This window comes from Copadichromis virginalis, linkage group LG19 (assembly GCF_057382275.1).
Source record: "Copadichromis virginalis isolate Kocher_CV1m ecotype Utaka linkage group LG19, C_Virginalis_male_GT1.1, whole genome shotgun sequence".
Lineage (NCBI taxonomy): Eukaryota > Metazoa > Chordata > Actinopteri > Cichliformes > Cichlidae > Copadichromis > Copadichromis virginalis.
This window is the reverse complement of record NC_140636.1, coordinates 23,695,928-23,720,467: the sequence shown is the minus strand read 5'-3', so window position 1 is coordinate 23,720,467 and position 24,540 is coordinate 23,695,928. Positions and strand designations below refer to the sequence as shown.

At 40.7% G+C, this 24,540-nt stretch overlaps 1 protein-coding gene and 1 long non-coding RNA gene across 6 annotated transcripts in view; both read left to right on the top strand.

Annotated features, from left to right (window-relative positions):
* The window catches only part of LOC146686116 (uncharacterized), a 130,768-nt gene extending 116,062 nt beyond the window's left edge, over nt 1-14,706 (top strand). The window contains exon 3 of the long non-coding RNA XR_014916944.1: nt 14,263-14,706. This is a non-coding gene — a long non-coding RNA (uncharacterized LOC146686116). The remainder of the gene's footprint in view (nt 1-14,262) is intronic.
* Nucleotides 14,707-20,533: 5,827 nt separating this feature from the next.
* The window catches only part of trim9 (tripartite motif containing 9), a 57,170-nt gene continuing 53,163 nt past the window's right edge, over nt 20,534-24,540 (top strand). For all 5 annotated transcript variants that reach the window (XM_085441274.1, XM_085441272.1, XM_085441271.1 and 2 more), the window contains exon 1: nt 20,534-21,512. In XM_085441274.1, coding sequence (XP_085297400.1) covers nt 20,679-21,512 — 834 coding nt within the window. In that variant the 5' untranslated portion in view covers nt 20,534-20,678. The remainder of the gene's footprint in view (nt 21,513-24,540) is intronic.

The following is a 24,540-nucleotide window of genomic DNA, read 5'->3' as shown; positions in this document are numbered from 1 at the left end:
CTAACAGCTGCAGTAATATATACAGACTACACGCTGATAATCATGTTGGTTGAATTTGAATGTTTGTAAAACTTGAAAACTTTCACACTTTCAAAACTTTGTACATGAGGTAAAATGTGAAATGTAAAAAGGCCAGTAAAATGCACTTTGGCACCCGTTCTTCAGCATCGACAAGTGTAGATATTTGTCTTTTTGGCAGCCATAATTTTCTCCTTCTTTCCTTTTACCTACATGCTCCTGCAGCTCTACTTCTGTGTGGATGTAAAGGGCATCGGTGCTTCGTTTTATGTGCAACTGTGCTGTCACGAAGCTCTCAGACTGTCCACGTGATAGCTAATGGATTTCAGTAATTTCAAGAGTGCGAAGTGGCACAGTGTGGGAGTAAGGAGGAAGAATATCCTCTCAAACCAGCTACGCAACACACATGTGGGACAAGTTTCTTTGGGTTTTCTATGTCGTTCTCAAACTCCATATTCAACTTTGCTTGTTCCACTTAAATATTGTAATTCAATGTTTCAGTTATCTCTAAAGACAAGCTGACTGGTGATGTGTCCTCGTATTGTTTAGTTTTTTCAGCACTCTTCTTTACAGTTAAGCATCAAGTTTTTCACCCACAATTGTGGAGGCATTTTCATTGCATTCAGCGAAAATACCTTTGCTTTTTCTAAGTATTTGTAGCTGCTAACACAACACTCATTAATGTTAGGATTGCTTTGTGTGTATTACAGCATAGGAAGGTCTGGTTAATACAACTTTTTTTTGTTTGGTTCAGTCATTCAGCCTGAAAATATATTATTTTTTGCCAGTTTTCTTTGATAAACCCAAAGACATCGAGTTAATCTGATAGATATTTTTTTCTCTCATTCCCACAGTCCTGGGTTGTATAAGCGGAGGAATGAAGGAAGGAATCATGGATGAATGGATGTTTATTTAAAGCTATCTGAGAACTACCTGGTCCTCGTTATTGCCCTCCCACTCCATCCTCTGTATTAGTATATTTGTTCCCGTGACCCCTCTCTAAGGTGTTCTGTCAGCAAAATCGGAGACAAGGTATTTCCCAGCTGATAGATGAATGGCACTAGACATACTTGGAAGTAGTAAAGCCCACTTTGGCAATTACATCTCAATACCAGCTGGTCCAACATCCCCTTCAACATCTGGAGCCACTGGAGCGCTCCTAATCACCTGTGAGAATTTATATTTTGCCCAATGTCCTCTCATAAATCTTACTCACTGTCACAGCGAGCACCTCCTGTGATTCACTCTCCAGGGATTCACTACCAACTCCTCTTGTAGCATGACAGCCGTTTACTGAACTGATAATATTAATAATTTAAGTCGGTAAGGTGAATCAGAAAGATGCTTATTGCATTTTAAATTTTTGCCATCATTAAAGCCAAAACCCCTCCGTTTTTATAAAGTGACACAGTAAAGCCTTCAAATTGTCTTCAAATCGCAGTAAAGTCAAAGCTTACATTTAAAATTTTGTTTTATGGCTTTGTTTTATGCAGCTTAATTCGTGTGCCATCAGTAAGTCATGTGTAAAAAGGGAGCTGAGGTGAGATAAAGTAGTTTTTTTTTTATTATTTTCTACCAATTGTTCTTCCTTTTACATTACACTTTTATGAGTTTTCTTCCTCAGTGTAAAATCCAAACTACAGTAATTGCCTTTGTAACTGAAATAGCATCTCCTGCTCCTCTCACAAGAGCTATAAATCACTTTTCATATCACTCTTCATACCCAAACCACACTAAAAACAGCATAATATCTTTTCTCATTTGCAAAACCCTGTAGGCTACACACAGCCTCTGCAGCCTTCAGGTCAGTAGCCTACAAAAGTGCCAAAGTGTCAAGCTACTGAACTCTCCAGCCAGTGATTAATGAGTTCCATTCCTCCTCAGGTGCCATTCGTCATTTGTTTTCTTCTCTGTGTTCCCTGCAGCTCAATGCTGAATTTAACCTGCGTGCCGCATTTGGATGTGTTGCACATTGCATGATAAATGATTTGTTTTTCTGATGGTTTGCATTAATTACACTCCTCAGATAAGCTCTTCGAAGTGCAATACTAATTAGCACACAGTTCTCTGAAACCAGCTAAAGGTCATTAACTTTGGAAGAACTTGGTGGATTTTACGCTGTTAAAAATTTCTATTGGAACCCAATTCTGAAAAGTAAAAAGCTGTTCCTAAATGTCACGTATGACCACGAATTCAGGAGTTAAAGGACCACGCAAAATAGTGAACGCACCAGCGTGCGACGTGATATGTTGTAAACGAAATTTATGAAGCACTGCCAGCCACCCAGGCAGAGACAAGGATGACTTGATTTTTACCACAGCCTGTCTAATTTTTAAATTTTACTCTCTTTATAGACTTAGTTTCATCTCGGTTTATCTCCTCTCTTTCTAGTGTGTTTTAGATGCCTGTTTCAGTCCAATATGTCTATTTTTCATGATTTTATTAGTAAATCAGTGAAGGTGTCTGTATGTGCATGTGTGTGCGTGTGTGTGTGTGGAGTGTGGGCCTTTATGTATTGGCTATGCGTGTCCTAGCCCAGTGAGCCTCTGCAGTGTGATTCCCTCTATCCCTGCAGTTCTCTGGGGTTTATAGTCTGCAAAGTGGCCATGTCGCAGTGTGGCGTGCAGGGAAGTGAAAGGGAGGGGTGATGCATTGAGTGACAAAGGAGGAGGTGCTCTTAAAACTGGATCAGTCGGACACTGGGTCACTGGGCTGGGGAGTACCACTGATTCTGCTGAGCTCAGCTTACGTCCCAACATCCTGACTCACCGCTGACCAGCGCTTTAATCTCAACTGACACTTTATTATTTTACTGAGGCTGTGAAAAGCATAGATTATTGCTTCAAAAGTAATTGAATGTGTCATGGGCTCAAGATTAAGTAATTTATGTGCTGCGTTTCAGTTTATATGTAACTGTTAATGCCAGATAAACTTGTATATTTCCCAGAAGCCTACGTTATATATTTAGCGTAGTCCTGAAAGTATTTTACAGGAAAACGAGGTCAGAGATGTTAAAATGAGAGAGACTTTATCTGCTGTTCTGTTTGTGTTTGTGATTGAAAATAATTCTGCAAGTTTTGCGGTTTATGTTCATTTAATGATAAACAAAGTGCATTCTCCATGTTCTCTGTGGTTATTACAAAGCAGTGGGGACAGGTTCACTGGGATTTCGCGAGCAGTAGATTAGTTTAGGAGCATTCGTGGGTAATGGCGTGCAAATTGGGATGCCTCTTTATGAGGCTATGTAAATGTGTCAGGCAGCAGCAAGGGAAAGCCAGCTCCTCTGGTTCCTCTAATTGGATTTGCACGTGTGGTAGAAGGCCTGGATTCATTTGGAACAAAAGCCTTTATTCTGCTCGTCCTACACAGTCCATCCCATTGTTCTACATTTTCAACTACCTGAGTACAACGCTGGAAAAGATGCAAGGTTGCTTTTAGGAATCAGCTCACAAAACAGAACATCTTAATTTTATTATTAAAGAGGATTCCACCACTGATCTTCAATTTAAAATTAATGATTAACAGGCTGTTTTTGAAAGCACTACAGACTGACGTGAGCTATTAAGAGAGGAAACTACTAGCAGCAGCTCTTCAAGTCTGTTTTTATGCCATTTCTGAGAGCTGTTTGTTGTTCTTTTTAGTCATAATGCCTTAAATATGGTCTGATATTAGCTTTATTGACCAGGAAATGGAAATGATGTGCTATTCTTTTTAGCTTTTGTAAGATACAGTCTCGATCAAAGGTTTAAAACCACTTGAAAAATGGCAAAAAAAATCATGTTTTTCATGGTTGGATCTTAACAAGGTTCCAAGTAGAGCTTCAACGTGCAACAAGAAGAAATGAGAGTGAGACTAAACATTTTTTTTTGAGCATGCAATTTATTGAAAACAATGCTTAAACTGAAACAGGCTGTTTTACAGCAAGTTTAGGACCACATGTCTTTAAAAGTCAAAATCTGTGCAAAAATGTGGATTCATTGTCATTTTCTGTCAGGTAGTCACACTGTCATGATGTTCTGTTGGCAAAGGCAAAAAAGCTTTCTCTTTTTGAACGTGGTCGGGTTGTTGAGCTGCATAAGCTGGATTTCTCGCAGCATGCCATCACTGCTGAGCTGGAACGTAGTAAGACAGTCATTTGGAATTTCTTAAATGATCCTGAAGGTTATGGGATAAAAAAGTGGAAGTGGAAGACCCAAAAAGCTGTCCATCAAGACACTGGACAATCCTTGACTCAATTTAAGGCATTTACTGGTGCCGACTGCAGCCCCATAACCATCAGACAGCATTTGAGACTGAAGGGCTTCAAAAACAAAAAAATCTTCACAGGTCGTCTCGTCTACTTGAACACCACAGAACTAACCGTATGGACTTTGCAAGAAAACATCAAACATGGTAGGTTAAGAGGTGGAAGAAAGTTTTATTCTCTGAAGAGAAAAAACGTAACCTTCATGGTCCTGATGGTTTCAAACGTTGCTGACATGACAAGAAGATCATACCTGAGATGTTTTCTATGCGCCACAGTAGAAGGAGTGCCATAATGGTCTGGGGTGCTTTTTCCTTCAGTGGAACAATGGAGTTTCAGGTGGTATGTCCAGATGTTGCAGAGAGCATCCCTCATAACTGAGGGCTCTCATCTGTGTGGTAACGGCTGGGTTTTTCAACAGGACAACACTACAGTACACAATGCCTGCAGGACAAGGGACTTCTTCCAGGAGAATAACATCACTGTTTTGGACCATCTGCATCTTCCCCTGATCCAAATCCAACTGAGAACCTTTGGGGATGGATGGCAAGGGAAGTTTAGTAAATGGACAACAGTTCCAGGCAGCAGATGCCCTTCGTGTGGTCGTCTTACGAGTTACGAGTTTTTTGGAGGTGTGGTCATAAACTTATGAACAGCCTGTTTCAGTTTAAGTGTTATTTTCAATAAATTGCATGTTATAGTCAGATTTCATTGGTTAAAGCATTTTATTCATTTTACCCTGCTTTGTGTTTTCTTTTAAAGGTGCATAGCTTGTGTAGATCACCAGATAGATAGATAGATAACTTTGTATTATAAAGTGTCTGCATACAAGACAAAACCAGTCAGTGCATCCCTATGCACTCAAATATTTGACTACAGTTACAGATTTGCATTTATTTGGCTCTGTACTACATTAACTTTAGATTTATTGCACTTCAGGCAATAAATCGCATTTTGAACATATTGTATTCCTCCTACTTTCCCTACTTTCTCTCTTAATATCAACATAAAAGGTTGTTTTTATCTGAATACTCTAATCCCCTGAGGTGACAGAACACTGTGTAAACCTCACAATGTTCCCAAACAATCAGTCTGTATTTTAGGCAGTGATTACAATGAAAACTCTTTTCTCACTGTTTTATTTTTATGATTTTGCATCAACCAAATTGAACCCAACCTCCCTGCCTCCGGAGCTCTGAGGAAGCCATTAACACTCGGGGCGATCGTGGCTCAAGAGTTGGGAGTTCGCCTTGTAATCGGAAGGTTGCAGGTTCGAGCCCCGGCTTGGACAGTCTCGGTCGTTGTGTCCTTGGGCAAGACACTTCACCCGTTGCCTACTGGTGGTGGTCAGAGGGCCTGGTGGCGCCAGTGTCCGGCAGCCTCGCCTCTGTCAGTGCGCCCCAGGGTGGCTGTGGCTACAATGTAGCTTGCCATCACGAATGGGTGGATGACTGGATATGTAAAGCGCTTTGGGGTCCTTAGGGACTAGTAAAGCGCTATATAAAATACAGGCCATTTACAGGCCATTTACCCGCACATATTCTCATTAATGTTGGCACGCTGCAGATCTGAAGGTGAAGGCAAGATGCGTTGAACATGTGTGTGATAAAAGCAGTGAAACAAATGGCACACTGTGATTTCCTATTTGATGGTAATGGTGAGAGCAGGAAAACTCAGCCTCTTAAAAAGTAGGTCTGAAAAATGATGTTTTTGTGTTGCACTCTTTTATGTGTGGATTTGAATTTTCCGGCTTGAAAATGAATATGTGGAAGGTATCTTCCTGATAACGCAGTTACTCATTCTTTATTTGATAATAAGTCAAAAATAAGCAATTGCAGAAAGCTTTTCTGTCCTCTAAAACGTTATTTTCTTAAACCGGAAGTATTATTACACTGTAATAAATATAATTTTTTTCAATGTCAGACATTCAGCAACAAAAAACAAACCCCATTCCCAGATACTGGAGTTCTGGACAGAATATAGGACAGGTAAAAGCCTGAATGCAGAGCAGCTGGATACCACCTGGGTATTAGCTGACAGGGCAGATCAGACTGATGCTCTTCAGATTGAGAAAATGCAGGAAAAGGCGATTCTCAGCTGTGCAGAGTTTGTGCACGGCATCATGCACACATTGTTGGTGAGCTGTGAACCATATAACTGGTGATACAACCACCAGTCATTAGTCACCAACTGGTTGGTGAGTGGGTCCCGGAAGTTGCTGCCTATTACTAAATGGAGTGTGTGGCAAAAAGAGTGCTGCACTAAAAACCTCCTTGTGATTGTAAACAGATTGCCACAGTTGCCTAAACAGTAGTTTGCATTGAAGATGTGATTTTAAAACACTTGCAACTACTAGCCAAGTGGTATTAAAAGACAACCAATGCACTCAAAGGCAAAGGATCTCGGTTTCCGGTTTGTGTCAAACTTTTCACAGTTTCATCACCACTTTGAGAGTAGTTGGCATCTTCCATGTAAACTTCCATGTAAACCATGTCAATTTGCTGGAGACCAAAGCAATCCGGAAGAATTTTTCACCACCTTTTTTCCCTCAGAACCAGTGGTTAACAGAAGGACATGAACCGGCCTGTAGCCCGGTGTGAATGGCCTTAAACTGTCACCGCTATTTTCACACGTCCAAAGTGTGATAGGACAACATCACATAGTTAGCAGACGAGTTGGGAACTGGGAGGTGGTCTGCTGTCAGTCAGTTACAGGAGTGCTCATTTCGGTGCCAAGATGAATCCAAGAAAAGTTCAAACAAGATGTAAACAGGCAATAAAAAAAACAAGATGGAAATGGGAAGCTAAAGCCAGAAACAGGGGCGAACCGATGCAGACAAAATAACTATGAAATCACTGAGGTCAGAATAAGAAAAAGACAGCAACTCAAACCAACTCGTGTTTTTAAAACAAGAAGAAAATAAACCTTCACAATATTTGTGATAAAAAATAATAATAATAATTTCACCACCTGCAGCAATAACCTGAGATTCAAAACTTTCTCCGTTTTCTCTCACATCCACATCATGGTGATGACTGACTTCAAACCAGAAGAATAACAGAAAGCTGGACTCCTGATCAGATTTTGTAAAAATAAACTGTACTGGTTAACATCCTGCACATGAATCCTGATCACTGATAAAAAATGGTCTCTGACAAACAGTACTCCCTCTGAATCCAAAGACCCCAGTGGTCCCACAATAGTTTGATGATTGTGAAAATAACACAAAGCCTTTGTGATTACTGGTTCTCCACCCAGCTGAACCAACAGAAGATCTATCTACAGCATTATTAACTGTAACTCAATTTGGCCTAGTGGGACTTTCTGTATTTCAAACTGCCCCAAATCTCTCTTCTCCATACTGTTTTATTTCATCTAATTTATTTAATAAACTGTTTCAATATTTAATAAGCAGATCCACTTTACTGTGTTCTACTGAAATTAATTGTAATCTGGTGTGACTAACTCAAATTCTGTTAAAGAAGGCCAACATTATATTATTTATACTCATTCAGGCCTGTGCTGCTAATATACCACCAGGCTTTTTTCATGTTTATCCATAAACAGAAAGAGGCAGTTATATCGGTTGGCTTTCCTTGTTTCTGAAAAAGCTCGGTACCCTTGTAAGTACAGTCATTCATGACTCAGTGACAGATGATGCTCTTGCAGGCCTCTACTGGCGTCTGAGAGGGAGGCTGGGTTGTCGGAAGCAGTGGGTGGACAGGGCAGGCAAGCGCGAGGAAACGAAGCAAGCGGTGGGAGGCGCACAATGGCGTATCATTCACCGACGGACACCCACACAGACACACACTCATGGAAACACGTATAAAATGTATTTATGTAACAGGCTTCCTGCCTAGAGCAAAGTACACGAGTAGATCCTCTTCCTAAATAAAAATAGACACATCTTTTGAAACAGATGCCTCTTCAAGACGTGACGTAAAACATTTCCATCGCCATACTTCTTATTATATGTTACATCGCGTCACGATGCCAAATGCATTGTGCATAACGCTTGGCATGTATTTAAAGTAATTCACCTGTCACTGAAGACGTCTCCTGAAAGATGCAGTTTGAGGTGGGTGCAGGGATTGAGAGCACTTCCTCTGCATGCAAAATCCCCCCTGAATTCATTTCAGCCACTTTGTGTTGGCTTTGTTTAGGACAATTACACAGTTGTTTGTCTCCATGGAACTTTCAGTTTTCAATTTTAACCCTTTCAACAGAGCAAGCCAGCTTCCAAATTAATTGCGGGATTATATTAAAAGATTCTGCAATACTAACAGGCTTGCAGTGCTTCCCATTTCTGAAAGCAGTCAAAGACCAAATATAGAGCATGCAATATATACCATAACAGTATAGCGCAATCCACAGAGAAGGGTTTGTGTAATGGAAATAATCTAAAGTGAGCTATAACAGCTGTGGCCTTAACGTGGTTGTGCTATAAGGCCGTTAATTCAATGTTCATTAACAAGTTCTTAGTAGAAAATGGGTTAAGAAGATTCCCACGCTTTGGGCAGCTGTCTCATGAGCTTCTGATGATCTTTTTGGACATTTGCAAATGTAAATAAAGGGGAGGTCCTTGAGCCAAACTTGGGAATTTCCATCAAAGCAATGACCTTTAACATAATGATCCTTCATAATACCAAAAATGAACAGCAAAAGCAGTCTTAAAGATGCATTCAAACAAGTACAGTTATTAATTTATGTGTTGTCTTTTTAAATGAATCAAAATGCGTTAACTTTTTTATATGAACACATTTCACATGGCAGTAACCCAGCGAACAAAGGAAAGTAGACAAGGTCATACTACCTAAGTTTAAACCAAGCATCAGAGTGGAGAGGAAAGACAACTGACTGCCTTTGAGTGTGTTGGTGCCACACATGCTGGTCTGGATATTTCAGAAACTGATGATCTACTGGGATTTTCCCACACAATCACTTCTAGGGTTTATGGAGAAAAAGAATAGTCTAAAAGAACAACCCCAGTCTTGGCACCATTACGACATCTGTGGAATTAAAAGAAAATATATCATTGCTAACATGGCTTGCATTAGTGCCACCTAATTAAACTTTTATCAAGTGCGTAGTTGTAGCTATTTTTATACACACTTTGCAAATGCGCTCATAAAGAGTTGGCGCTCAGTCCTTTTGAAGGTCATAAGCTTCGTCTGGCGTGAATGTCCAGGTGATCTATTGTGTAAGGTGACCAGAGTGCAAGAAGGCTAGGGCAAGCACGCTTACAGACACAACTAACTGTAGATGAAGTTCTAGGTCAGAGGTGAGAGATACATTTTCTGGTAACTGCATTTGTGCCTGCATAGCAAAAGATGATGCAAGAGGTGATGCAAGCATGAAATGAGCAAGTCAACAGGAATCATCTGGAGGGGGAGACGGTTGAAACAAACAGCCATGTATGGTAAAAATGTTGCTGATAATGGGAACTTGTCTAACTGTCATTAACTGTTAATCAATCATTAACCGTAACTGATGCATATTATATTTGTCATGGTCCTGAGTCTGAGGACTCAGTGTTTTGTGTTTCTTTATGCTTTTGTTCATTCAGAGTGTGTATTCTGTTGTGATTTTTGCCATTTGTTAGGTTTCTGTTCTTTGCCTGCCTGCTCCCACTTCTCTGTGTTCCCTCTGTCTGTCCACGGTGTTATTGTGTCTGCTCATGAGTCTGCCTGTCAAGTTCAGTGTCCTGTCTGGTTCTCTGTCTGTTAATTTCCTGTTTTATTCTGAAGGTTCATGTCTGATGTGAGTGTGTTCAGTTTACATTTCCCCTGTCCCGTCAGCTCTGATTTCTCCCAGCTGTGTTGCCCTCCTGTCTCTTATCCCCTGATTACTGGTGTGTGTATTTAAGCCCTGTGTGTTCTCCTGCCTGTTGCCGGTTCGTCTGTATTACTCCATGTAAGGCCGCGCTTTTCTGCATTCATCTGTGTCTCTCTGCGTTTTTGTATCCTCCGTCAGTCTGCGTCTCTCTGCCTTTCACCCCGTGTCCTGTGGATTTCTAGTTGCTCTTTAGTTTTCCCAGTTTAGGTTTCCGTTAGTTTGTCTCATTATTCGTTTTCTGTTCCTGCCACTGACACCTTGTAAATAAACTCCACTAATCTTTTCATACACTGCTTGCTCTTGGGTCCTTTTTCCAACTCCACACGGCTCGCCTCGGCAGCCGTGACAATATTCTTTGCTGACACAAGAAGGGGCTGAACCCTGACATATTAAAACCATTTTGTGCTTTTTAGCGAAGATCTATGCTGATGTTGTTACAGTATACATCTTCCCACGCATGTGTTTAATAAAATCATCGTTTGACTGAACTCATCTGGGCCAATGTTGGTTTGATCTTATCTTCAATAGCAAAGAATTGGGACACATCTTACAAGTTAAAGTAGGGTCATTCAATTTTCCATGCAGCTTCACCAGTGTGGTTTACCCAGGACAAATTCACAATCCTCAAATGATACAACAACAATCTCCAGCTCTGGTTTGGCCAAAGTTAACATGAGGCTGTTGCAGTCTGTCAAAATGTTTTTTTCTTTTTCTGTTGCAATCTGTTGTAATCGTTCTCCGCTGAGACAAAGCCAACTGTATTTACAGTTTTATCAAATTCAAAACATTGCTCAAAACCAATGCTCAGAAAAAATGCAAAAAACCCAAGAGCTACATCTAAGACTCTACAGGCTTGATTCTTTTTAACATAATTCTACACGAAGGTTAATAAATTTACAGAAGTACATTCTAAAAATCATCTTTTCTTATTTAATGAATCACCATTTACAAAAATAACGATAATTTCATCAACATGTCAGAGGTTTTCTATGTTTAATGAGTCTACTGTCGTCACATGCATGTACCACGTAAAAGCACAATGAAAAGACAGACGTCCAGTTCACATGTTTTCGTAACTACATAATAAAAGCTTGTCTTTTTCAACCAGCATGATTTCAAATAGTTTGTTGAGATTTCAAAAAAATATTGCATTTCCATTCATTATTTAACACTGGCATTGCACTAGAAATAGCAACGCATATTACTTTAAAAATGGAGTAATTAATGACTTCAGTGGGCTAAACTAGACCCTCGCGGGACACTGTCTCTGTGCCCCGGTCAGTACATTTTTGTTTTTAGTGTTTTCTTTCAGTACAGTATGAGAGAAGAGCGACTGTGTGAGAACTATTTTGATACTGATGAGTTGTCATTTGTAGTCTATTAAGGAGTTTTCTTGCAGCTGCCTCTGGCCCATTTACAGCTGCTATTTTTGAACACACTGCCCCCCAAAGGCTGGGAATAGCACTCTGTACTCGATCTGTTTAGCACAATAGCAACTGTGTGGAGGCAATGGTATTATTTTTCATATTGAAGAATAATACTGCTTTAATGGATTTTGAAAAAACTGAACTGTGTGGTGCAGAGAAGAATACATTAAAACAGGTTTAAAAGCATTAAGAAAATGGCATGCCACTTAATAAACAAGCACTGAATATACAGCTGATGTTTGTGTCAATAAACAAAATGATTTATGTTTCTCGCAGAAAGAGTCAATCATGACACCTCCCCCCCCCATTTTCCAGGAGTGTTGCTGTTACTGAGATGATGGAGGCATCGGCGAGAGTCCCAATGGATCAATGGTCCGCATCTATTGTGCCTGTGGGAGGTCAGCTGTCAGTGGGGGGGAGGGGGGGGACACTTACAGGGATGTGGATAGCTGTAAATCAAAGAACAATAGAAGGAAACAAAGAAACGAGGAAAAAGTGGCTAGACTGAGAGAAAAAAAGTTACACAGTGTATTATCTGTATTAGTTTGTGTTTTTATATATATATATTTTTTATTTGAACACTTTTTCAACACACGAATAAGAAAAAGTACAAGACAATAGTTGGGAAAATGTTAATCAAAGGTAACCAGGTCTATCTTTTTGCTGTGGTGAAGTTTAGCAGTAAGAAATATCACATTAAGGCACATTTAAAAATAAAGGGGGGGGGGTGATCAGAACAGTCAAACCTGGCCAAGTTACAGTGCAGGTGAATGGGGCTTCACAGGATTTTTATCATTCATCTTATCAATACATAAACCTGCTCTTTCTGATCACTATTGTTGGTGCCACTGTGGTTTTATTTTGTAAAATATTTGCACATTAAATCTTTAACTTGTGCATATCAGTGGGACACAGGCTACATCTAACAAAAATGTATTTTATAATAGGATGTGTCTGTCAGGATGAACCATGGGAGTTTCTGGAGCTTCTATTAAGTGGCTGGCCTCTTGCATTAGCTATTTTTTTTCCATAGGACTCTTAGATTTTGCTGCTTGCTACAAGCTTCTCCCCCATGTTCTTGTTACTATGAGAACAAGTTCAAGTATATAGGTATATGTAGCATGACATCACCCATAAACCCTACAAAACCAGTGTTTTCTGTGAGGGTTGGCCTAATATTTTGTTTGCTTTTGGGTCTAATGGGCAGTAGACAATGGAGAGATACAATGCAAATTCTTCACACAATAGCTGCAGGTCAACATCAAGTGAACCACTTTCACAGCTTCTGTCCGTTTCTCTCTTTTACCAGAACGTCTTTCATCCATGAATTAGTTCTGCTGTATTCAAACAAAATCTCCATTGATTATACAAGTAACTGCAATAAAACCTTTGACCAATATTCATGAATCACTCTCAGCGGAGTTCCCATGTTTTTTCATTCTCCATCAAACTTTAACTGGGTCGCAATATATTTTGGCCATCTCTGATTTTTGCAAGCATATAATGTGAAAGTAGAACCCTCATCTGTTTTTACTGAATCAGAGGTAAACAAAGGAGTCCTCGAGAAAGCTATATAGCCTGCAGTAATGAGAGCTGGTGCCATTAGAGGGGTCCCTGCTGGATCCTTGGTGGGGGTTGGGAGATGGAGTAAATGTATGGATTGTGGCCAGTGAGGCACATTTCGTCTATGTTGTTGTTGGGGGTGCTGAAACAAAGGAAAGGACAACCGAAGACACCACAAGTATTATTTTGTTGACCCTTCTGTCTTAATGAGAGCTTTTAGTCGAGGAGGAAAGAGGTCCAGCAGGTCCAGCAGGTCCAGCATCTCTCTGAACTACTCAGCTTTATTATTTACTTTTGTATTCCTTACCCCATGACATTTTTCATTTTTCTCTTGATTTGACTGTCAGGGAAGAGATCAATATTGTCCTTTCTGTGCTCAGTTCCTCTGGTTTCTTTGGGTTAGGAGAACATCATGTGAGTCCCCGTGCAACAGGAGAGCTGGGTTTAGAAGCAAACCTCCAACCCACTTAGATTTCTTAAAAAATCATTACGCTATTAATTGCAGCACAAATTCCCTGTGGAGCCCGGACAGTTTGCACGGGAGAGGTGCAAAGTGATGGTGCACGTGGAGGCCCCACATGTCTCTTCAGACAGCCCACGCATGTAGTGAAATTGCTCTTCATTAGTGATGCAGTGCACTCTCAATTGGTTGTTTTTGTGGAAATTCACAGTAGCATCAACCTCGGCCTCTCTCACAGGATGACTGTGTGCAGAAATACAGAGGGGGAAAAAACCCAGCATTTCAGCTTCAGTTACAGCTGCTCCAACCTGTGTATTTATACCGAGAGCATGGCACAGACCGGCCAAGAGCCAAACCAAACCAGCAGCTAAGAAACACATCATTATAACATTCCTGTTGTCTCATTTATGGCAAACAAAAGCAAACACAGCATTCAAAACTTTAAAAGAGTACCTCAAAATTCCTCTTTTCACAGAGTCACTTAAAAAATCCACTTTTACTGATCAAATATTACTTGTTTGTTTTGTGTTTTTCTTGAAGTGAGTGAGGTCAAACATAAAATGCATGACTCTGCTGTCAAAGCAAAATGTAAAAATCTCCACAAACATTTTTAGTTCAACCTTTCTTCCAAACTAAGACATATAATATGTTTTTCTTTACTTTACTTTCTTTTTCTACTTTTTCCCTTCCTCTTTTCACTTTCTTTTCTTTCTCAGATGGGAGTTGAACCAGGCTCTGGTTTTACCCCCGCCTTCCTTTGGCAGGGTTTCTCCTGCCTTCTGTTCCATCCGGCACACCTGTCTGCATCTACTTGTTATCCTGAGATTCAACGGCCAGCTCAAACCTCCTCTTTGCCAGATTGTTGTTAGCTTTGTAGTGGGAGTCATGGTCTGTTCCTGCAAGTGGTCCAGTTTATTGTTTTCAGAAACTTGACTTTACCCTCTCATCTGCTCACTTAGTTCTCCTATATGTGTGTTTTGGATGGATCAAGAACCTCCAAGTTAAGTAAAAATGAAAAACGAAGCTGTCTACCAATTATCTCTGTCACTGTCACCTACCTCCCCCACCTGCAAGTTTACAAGGAAAATGCAATCCTCCAGTGTCCTCCAGCTCGATCTCTTGCAATACTTAACAGATTGAAACGTACCTGAGTTGCTCGTGTAAATAAAGAGCTAAAATTTGCATTAGTCTTCTGAGTCTTGTATTTGAGTCCATTCTTTCTTGTGAATATGACATAATAAGGTGTAATACGCCTAAATGAAAGTAAGTCGGTTGGACAGAACTACGATCTGATCTCTCAGGTGATTACTTTGCCCTATGCCCACAGGTCATGTTTTGAAACCTGTTTTGTACTCAGTTGTATTCACAAAGCATCTGATTTGTTAAGGTGGATTATCTTTGTTGCAATCTATATCCTTCTTTCTCTGCCATTGCTTCTTCTGTCTTGCTCAGTATCACAATAGTCTTCAGTTACTCTCCAACACTTCCCTCTTCTTTAAGGAAAGGTCGGACTAAAAGTACACTTTAATAATTGCACAAAAACATCTCAAATATCTGTTTACTTCATGAATCTTTCCCTGAAGGCTTAATTTACAAATACTGCATCAGGAAAATGCATTTATCAGGTCACTGTGAAGGGCACAGATGGTTCTGAATCCATAAACATGAGCTCATTTGAGCTTTGGGAAGGTGCTGCATTGTGCGGAGATGTCAAGCACGGTGATGGTGGGCTTTGGTCACCCAGTGTGTCCTTTCTCCTGCAGAGAATCCTAATAGCAGATGGTAAAATATACAAACTATTGCATAAGGAAAAGGTTGGTGAAGGTCGCCATGGTCACTGAAGGTTACATAAAAGAGTGACTTGCATACCTTTCAAATTCACTCAAGCAGCTCAATAAGTTTAGGGATAAGTAGAGTGATCTCGGGATATTAATGGTACTGATGGTGTGTTAGTAAAACAATTAAGTGTCAGTGATTATTAATTTCCTGATATCTGCTGACAAATAAAAGAAAGCGAAGGATAAAGTGTCTTATTGTTGGGGCACCACGTGCTGCCTGAACAGCTTCATGCACCGTGGCATCGATTCTGCTGCATATTCTGATGTTGGTAGTATATAGAGTGGTCTAACTCATAAGTACAGGATTTCCCATATGTGTTCAAGTGATTCGATGTTTGACGAGTGTGAAGAGCTTAGTATATTAGTCACAGCTTTTTCATACTCATCAAACCATTCAGTGACACTTAGCGGATTGTCATCGTGAAAGAAACGGCTCTGACACAGCTGCTGGCATCTCACAAATACACACAAAGTGTGCTTTAGTGGCTCTTGATGCAACATCAACGCTCACGCGGATGCTCGTAAAGAACCCTTTGGATTTTCATTTAATTGCACTGCGTATGCATGTTTTCAGTTGGTTAATTTGGTGCCTAAACATAACCAGATAGTTTTTCACCGCTTTCACTGTGTGCAAGGTGTGCCAGGCACCTAAGAAAAACTATTCCTTGTGCATAGCTTTTGAAATATGAGCAGAATTGGACTAAATTGCACACTTTTGACACCCAACCCCACTGAGACTATTTTGGACTTTATCCTCTACACCTCTTACCAGTTGTTCCTTCTGCCACTGATACTTTACTCAGTTGAATCACTTTCCTTCTTCCTGATGTTACTTTTAACCATCTACAGTATAACATGCTCTCTTCTGTTTCATGTGAACCGCCACGATGTCTGGTTGGTAAGCCACCAGCTGCTTGTCTGTCTGGGACTTGTAGGCATTCAGATTTGCTGCTCTCAAAATATCTTCAGTGGTGTGTACCATCTGGACCTGGGAACAAATTTGGTTTTGCTTCTCCGTGCACCGTCCGCCCCTTTATAACCTTTATGTTTAAGGAGCATATGTGTGCCAGAAATTTTTTTATAACTAAATATTTGACACCTATTCCGATGAATAGGAATTCTAATCTATCGTACATGGACAGCTGGAAGTTTGAATCTGACTCTTTAAATTTAGCTCAAAACAAAAGGAACTTTAAAGGTGGTTTATAAAGATGCTTTGCTGTGTTGCACAATTTTGGATTCAGTGTAACCATTCATTTTTTTTTTAATTACAGTACCTTCGTTCTTCCAGAAGTTATCAAACCACAATTTCTCTTATGCCAGAGGTCAAGAACAAAAGCACACGTATCCCTTCTAGTCTTATCTTCACAATATCACCACTTTGTACCATAGAGATTGCTATCTAGGCTGAGCTGTGTACCATAAAGATCCTTCAGTCTGTGCGCTTCTTTACACAGATAGCAGGATGCCTCTGGGGCTGCAAAGGGAGTCTGTGGAGAAACGAGGTAATAGACTCAGAGTAACGCACAAAGGAGACTTCATCCCTTATCGATGGCAGTGCAGACTCCGAGCAGGATGACTGAACTCTGAGCTGAATAGTTTCAACTGACAAAAGCGGCTTTTTATCTCTGTTAGTGATTCAGGTATTGAAGGTGAAACGATGAACTGTTGCATTAATGTACTTTTTCAAGAGCATTCAAAGGAGAGCAATGTTTGGACCCACCTCTTCAATGGCATATTGGAGCTAAAGGAAACCAAATTATACACTAACACCTGAATATATGCAGTAAACAAAACAATATGTATGCTTTTTCTGACACATAAACATGTATTTATACATAAACAGTGTGCAGTGACAATGTGTGGCCCTCACATACCTCAGACCATGCATACGCATATATTTAGAGCCAGTCAAGCCTTTGACGTCATTTAATATTATACAACATACATGCAGCAAATCACTTCATCAGAACCTCTGCGTGACTCAACAAAAGTGATGAATATGCATTTGTCTTTTGTACGTCTCGCTGGAATGTGTTTGATCAGCTCCCTGAAGACGGAGCATCTGTTCAGTGCAGCAGTTGCCTTTATTGTGTTATTAATGTAGCAATATCTTGTTAACAACACATGCCTCCTCCCACTATAAGCACTGAATGATAGCTTCCACTGTAAAGCTGCCGTTGCTGGGAAGGTAGGAAACCTGCTTATAAATTAGCTGTCCAGTTAAAAAAAACACATTACTGTCACATCGGTATAAAATAAATGCTGCTGCAGAATGTTCCCAGGCTGGTGAAGTAGTTTCTGAAGTAATGTGCTCCATCTTTCATATGGCAATCAAAGAAATCCAAGTGCACGGGTTCTCCCTGTTTCCCTTCCATAAGAATGGCATCTTGGCTGTCATCCTTCCACTGAGAGCATTCCAGATGAGCCTTCAGTAAACATTTATGAAGATGCATCTCTCAGATCCTGTGTCAGGATTTTTTGTTTTCTTATATTTATTCAGATATTGTTCATCGCTGGAAGAAATGCACAATACTGTATGTTTAATAAAGCAATTCAAGTTATGAATAAACTTGGGCTGCCTTTTGTTTTGAAGACAGTTTTAAATACTCACTGATATGAACTGTGAGAAGAAAGATGATTTCAAAGCATTCATTGAAGGTTTATTAGAAATTAGATTTAATTTCTGTTCACTGAAAATGATGGGCCTGCTGTTTGGGATATTGCTGGGTATTTAAAGAATTAGCAATAAGAGTAATGGGAATTAAAATCTGCAGCTGTTATCTTTAAGTAAAACTCTTCAATGCTCATCAGTTATTTCTGAAAAAATAACCAATTCATATTAGGTCATCATTGATAATTATGAATTATGAATCCGGTACCTGGTGGACTAAGACCACCAGGAACCGGAACAGCTTCTTCCCCACAGCTGTCAGACTCCTGAACTCTGCCTCCTGACATCTGACCCACGTTAAACACATGGACTGGACATACACACCCACAACCACCTACACACACACACACACAATGGACAACTGTACCCTCATACACACAATAATAACATGGACTGAACCACCACTCTCAACCACTTGCACTTCATATAGCCTCTGTAGGAATTATCCACATATCTCACTTATCTCAACTGCACTACTGTATAATTCTGGATAAATAATCATTCTGTTCAATACGATAATTTTTAATTCTACAACTGTTTATTACTTGCATAGTTCACATTTCTGTATAGCTGTATATCTCATATTTCTGTATAGTTTTTCATATTTATATCCTGTTCATAGCCTGTACATACTTATAGTTATAGCATATTCATAACATACCTTCATACTGTGTACATTATAACATACCATAATAGACCCATTTCTGTAATATACTCACATATCTATATTATAGCTAATATATGTTTGTAATATATCTATATCATGGCTAAAGCACTTCTGGATGGATGTAAACTGCATTTTGTTGCCTTGTACCTGTGACATGTGCAATGACAATAAAGTTGAATTCTATTTTATTCTATTCTATAATTAATAATTGTTTTATAATTAGAATTATATTCTCCCATAACTTGACCTTGTGGGGGGGGTTATGGTTTCTTGGTACTGTTGTCTTTTCTCTCCCATGTTGGTGCACATGAGGTCACTAAAAACATCAGAACGATCACAGACACAGGAGCATTCTGGGATGGGATCCATGAAAAGTAAAAAGAAATCTGTGAAGATTTCCCGGTGAGAGCTGCCTGGCCTGTGTGTCCTGGCAGAAGGAGAGTGTTGGCAATGAAGAACAAAAAAAAGAAAGAAAGAATACAAAGTAAAGATTTACTCAAACAGGAAGCTGCACTGTAGCCCCCAAATGAGGAGATTACACAGAGAACAACGCCATAATGCCAGAGGAGGCAGCGAGCATGCATCCAAAAATAGCTAATGGACTTGTTACAAACATTTGGTTGAAGTCAACACTGTATTTGGTTTAATCCAGGGATGCATTTGCAGGGATAAACTCACCATTTGTTGTATATTTTCACGAATCTGAGATGATAATGGGCAGAAACATTGACAGCACAGGAAGCTCTGGCAGAAATTAAACAACTCTTTGACAGTGTTGCAAAAGAGATGTTCAAAAACTCCGTTTTCCATTTTCCAGGTGATGCACTGAAAATGCAACTGTGTATGTGATTGTGTGGTTGTTCACACTCAAGTTTGACATATTTATCTGGAACTATGACAAACTGATTATGTTTAACAAAAATTTCCTAATTAATGCCATTTCTATTCCCAAACTTTCTTAGGAAATATGCTAATATAATCACACTAAGTGGCCTCATGTCGCCCTCTGGGCCTCTGAGAAAAAAGTATTCTTTTAAATGGGATTATTCCAATTCATTTCCCAGTCAACAGCTTCACTGAAGACTAGCTGCTCACGTTGCCATGGATGTCTCAAAAATGACTGAGGTATTTGGCCAGAGAAATAAAGAGGCTCTGGATACTCAAGGAAAAAAACACTTTGGAGTGCATTTGAGAGCCGCTGCTTTATCTTATCTCACAAGGTGTCAGTTTCCATGTTTTCGCTCAGCTTCAGCAGTGATCTTTGCTCCCTGTGCGGATGAAAGGAGCTTTTCAAACAGCAAGTTTGCAAGTTTATGTTGTGCAGCAGTTACAGAGAACTAAATACAGAAAATTAGTAATGATATAAATGTCAAATATTCTCTGGTTCTAATGTTATATCATACTCCCAAACTGTGTTATATCACTGCAATTTAGCTTTTGTTTCTTTCCTTAACCACTGGTTGGACAAATGTTTTTTTTACAGATGTCACATGTTAAATGAAAGCATATGAAGGACGGATGTTGAGTTCAGATTGTGTTTAGTAATCATTTTATTCTATTGATTTCCTTTTAAGGCTCTAAACAATTATCCTGTGCATTCACTGATGTCCACACGCATTAGTGTCTGCTGTGTATATCGCTCTAGAGCTCATTAACGGACTTTCACGCCGACAGTTCATTTGTCCAATGGTTGTTTGGAATCCACTGGTTGTCCAATAGCAATCCAGCCTGAGCTGACGCTGCGTGCTTATTGGTGAGTAGTGTTAGTATGCCTCCTTTTCGTTGATGCCTTTCATTTGGTCAAGGTTGCACTTGCAGTTTTAACAGCAGAACGCGACTGGAGCTTCGTTTACGCGCAAACAGAGAGCAGCCCGATCAGCCGAGGCTCTGCCGAAACTTCTCCCGTTTCTATTTGCACACCCCGGAGGAATCTCTCACCTCTCAGGAGCAACCATGGATGAAATGGAGGAAGAGTTAAAATGCCCTGTTTGCGGCTCATTTTACCGGGAGCCCATCATACTGCCGTGCTCCCATAACATTTGCTTAGCCTGTGCTCGGAATATTCTTGTGCAGACCCCCGACGCCGAGTCTCCACAGAGCAGCCGAGCCTCCGGGTCCGGGGTCTCCGATTATGATTACCTGGATTTGGATAAAATGAGTTTGTATAGTGAGGCGGACAGTGGCTACGGTTCCTACGGGGGCTTCGTGAGCGCTCCGACCACCCCTTGCCAAAAATCACCGAACGGGGTTCGGGTTTTCCCCCCGACTGTCCCTCAGCCGCAGCAGCAGCACCTTCTACCGCACCCCGGCTCCTTAACTCCGATCCCTCGTAACTCTTGCATCACCTGTCCGCAGTGTCACCGCAGCCTCATCCTGGATGACAGGGGACTCCGCGGGTTCCCCAAGAACAGGGTGCTGGAGGGGGTGGTGGACAGGTATCAGCAGAGCAAAGCGGCCGCTCTCAAATGTCAGCTCTGTGAGAAGAGTCCAAAGGAGGCCACCGTGATGTGCGAGCAGTGCGACGTCTTCTACTGCGACCCGTGCCGCCTGCGCTGCCATCCTCCCCGCGGTCCACTCGCCAAGCATCGCCTGGTGCCGCCGGCGCAGGGGCGGATAAGTCGCCGCGCCAGTCCCCGCAAAATTTCCACTTGCACAGAGCACGAACTGGAGAATCTCAGCATGTACTGTGTACAGTGCAAGATGCCTGTATGTTATCAGTGTTTGGAGGAAGGGAAACACGGCACGCATGAGGTCAAAGCTTTAGGCGCAATGTGGAAACTGCACAAGGTACGTGCGTAAAAATGATCGGGGTGCTAAGATTTGTCTTCGTCCCTTACAAGTGCGTCTGTTTCTGTCTTTATTTATGTTTTTGGCCGCTCTGTGCAATGATTCAACATCCTCTGAGCTGAGCAACAAGTCTGTGTTCGAAATAATTTGCGCTGTCGTGTCAGCTCTGCTTAGCATCCGGTAGAGAGGTACAGAGCTGTGGGGTGTTCGTTCTGCCGCTTTGGATTTAAATGAGTGTTTAACAATAGTAATGCATTTTATTGCCTGATACACGGTCCAGCTTCATGTGACGCTGCCTTTAGCCAAACACTGCCAAACAAACCCGAAAGGCAGTGGCTCATTTTTAATTTTACCTCATAAGTGGACAACTAGAAGCTGCTGTTTTCTGTTTGCATGACCATGTAAATGATGACCATCTGTCTCACGAGATGCCAACATCAAATTCCTTCAGTGCTTTGACAGCTTACAGGCGCCCTGAAGATCATTAGGCATGGCAAACACTGAAGCTATGCTTTATTGAGAATGGGGAGTGAAGCACAGATGCAGGCCTGTGGTGTGAATTGAGAAGCTATTTTGGAAGTTGAGTTGTTGTGGGCAGGAGAGGCAGAGCTGAGATTATCTACGCCTCTGCACCAGCAACCCTCACCTCCACACTCCAGCCTTCAATGAAGAAGGGAAGAATGTAGAGCTAGATATAACTCACACATGCACCCACACACACACACACACACACACACACACTCACACACACACACACAGGGAGCATGCTGTGTAGTGGAGGTGTCTCCTGGTTTCCATGATAAAACCAAAAAAAAACCAAACAATGAATGTATTGAGTGCTGGTGCACAAGCAACACAAGCACATCATTATCTCCCCGTCCTCATCATTTATACTCAGCAATCTGGTTTTATATGTCTCCAGAACAACAATTTAAAAGCACCCCACTCCGATCAGGGAGATAGAGTGTCACTTCAGATGCGATAGACAACTGTAAAATTGCTGGGAATATCAGATGGGGTCGAACATTTCGCTCATATCAAATTTCCATCACATGAAAAGTTGCCAATCTGTTCTGCGTAATCATGCTTGGATGTAAAATGGGAAAATAGTATTTTTAGAAACCAATCAGTGGTACCAGGAATTTTAGTGCCAATATTCAGCAGGTGGCACTTTTTTTTTTTTTTTTTTTTTTTGACTGTATCTCACGGCACCTGGTTATTTCTGATCTATCATCTGATCATCTGAAGCTGCCCACGGAGCTGTGACAGATGGCTCAAAGCTCAGAGTTGGCAGAGCTGAGCATGGTCATCTTTGGGAGCTTCAGGGTATTCCTCACAATGTTCACTGGAGAAAAAGCTTTTTCACATCTTGATAAATAGTTACTGCAAAATGACAAGAATACAAACAAATATTCTATGTAACGATTAGAAATCTCAACTTATTTTAGCTTATTTACTGATTCCCCCCCCTCCAGTATGAAGTAGAGCCTGACCAAACCTAGATTTCTGGCGCTAATGCCAAAATACAGACACAGGTTTATCAAACAATGTTGATTAAGTTACATTGCAAAGGGAAAATGATGGATTTGTGCCTTTTTAGGGGTCATTTCTCTTCTTCACTTGCACAAATATTAGAGATGGATCATCTCATAAAGCTTCACATTTTGCACACAGTCCTAGCTCTGTGTATTTCCTCCACCTGAGCATCTTTAAACCAGCATGATAGAATCTGGCCCCCTATGGAATCAAATTTTCACTCTCCTTACTGGGCAAGTAGCAGGCTTTACATTTTTCAGCATTTTCCCAAAAAGCCTACCTCTGGAAAGACGGGTTAATAAAAATGAACCAAAACAGCACAGTTGCAAACTTCAAGAAAACTATTTGAGCTTCAAGGTTTTTGCCGTAGCCATAGAAAAACCAACCAGTATTCAAAAAGCATGTCCTGCTTACCCATATACTTACACAGCCTTAGAAATGCCCATAAACATCTTGCATTCCCCTTCATGTTTAAACTGATCAAAGCTTTTGGTTGTTTGATCTGTGCGCTTTTGTGACTGAGCCGGCGAATTTTTCATCTTTGCTGTCTAATGCTGATGCACAAAGTACCACACTAAGGATCTTGATCTCGAATCCACACCTGCAGCATTTACACTTCAGAGCTGGAAATGTGGTGATATCATTTAATAGGATCTGTTCTGTTTTTCAGTTGCATTTTTTCTTGTCTTTTTGAGCAGAAAAACAGTGATTTCTCCATCTTTCTGCAGCATTTCTCTCCTTGCTGTAAACGACTTTAACCACCTGCTGCCATAACAGCCAAATCCCTCTTCCTGAAGTACAAAGCAGCAAAGGTCTCTAAGATACTGGACCCCATGAGGAATCCAACCCACATGCTTTACACTTCTCCCCTCTGCTGCGTTCTAAAAATGAATGCTGTTTCAGATCATTACTTGCGCTCTACATGCTTTCCTCCTGCATTAGTTCAAACGCATTCTTGGCTTCTCTTCTAGTCTCATAGGCAATAAAACACCCTGATTTATCTCCAAGCTCTCCTTTTGGTCACTCTAAACCAAAATGGTCATCAAGAAAGAGCAGAAATGAAAGAGTGACTTTGTACTGGAAGGTTTTATGTGGTGGCAGGACTTTAGTGTTGATCTCCATGAATCACATTAAAAAGAGTAAAGGGGTATCATCAGTGTGTTAAATTGCTACACAGTGAGTGGTCCTCAACTCTTCACGGATGTCATAACAGGTCACTGAATGCAATCCAAGTCACGGTCTGCCACTCATTATGTTTAGTGGCAATTAAAGGTGATTAATCAAACTGAATGTACTGCATGTGTGTGTGTGTGTGTAGAAAATAGGTAACAGATTGCAGCAGATTCTTTTTCCTGCTACAGGAAGGGAGATAAATCAAGAGGTTTGACTTTGAGGGTTTGCACATGTGCTATCTTTTATCTTTACTCCTATTAAGAAAAAAAGGTCTAACAGAAAGTGACACTAAGTTAACCCAAACTGATGCTCTACAAGC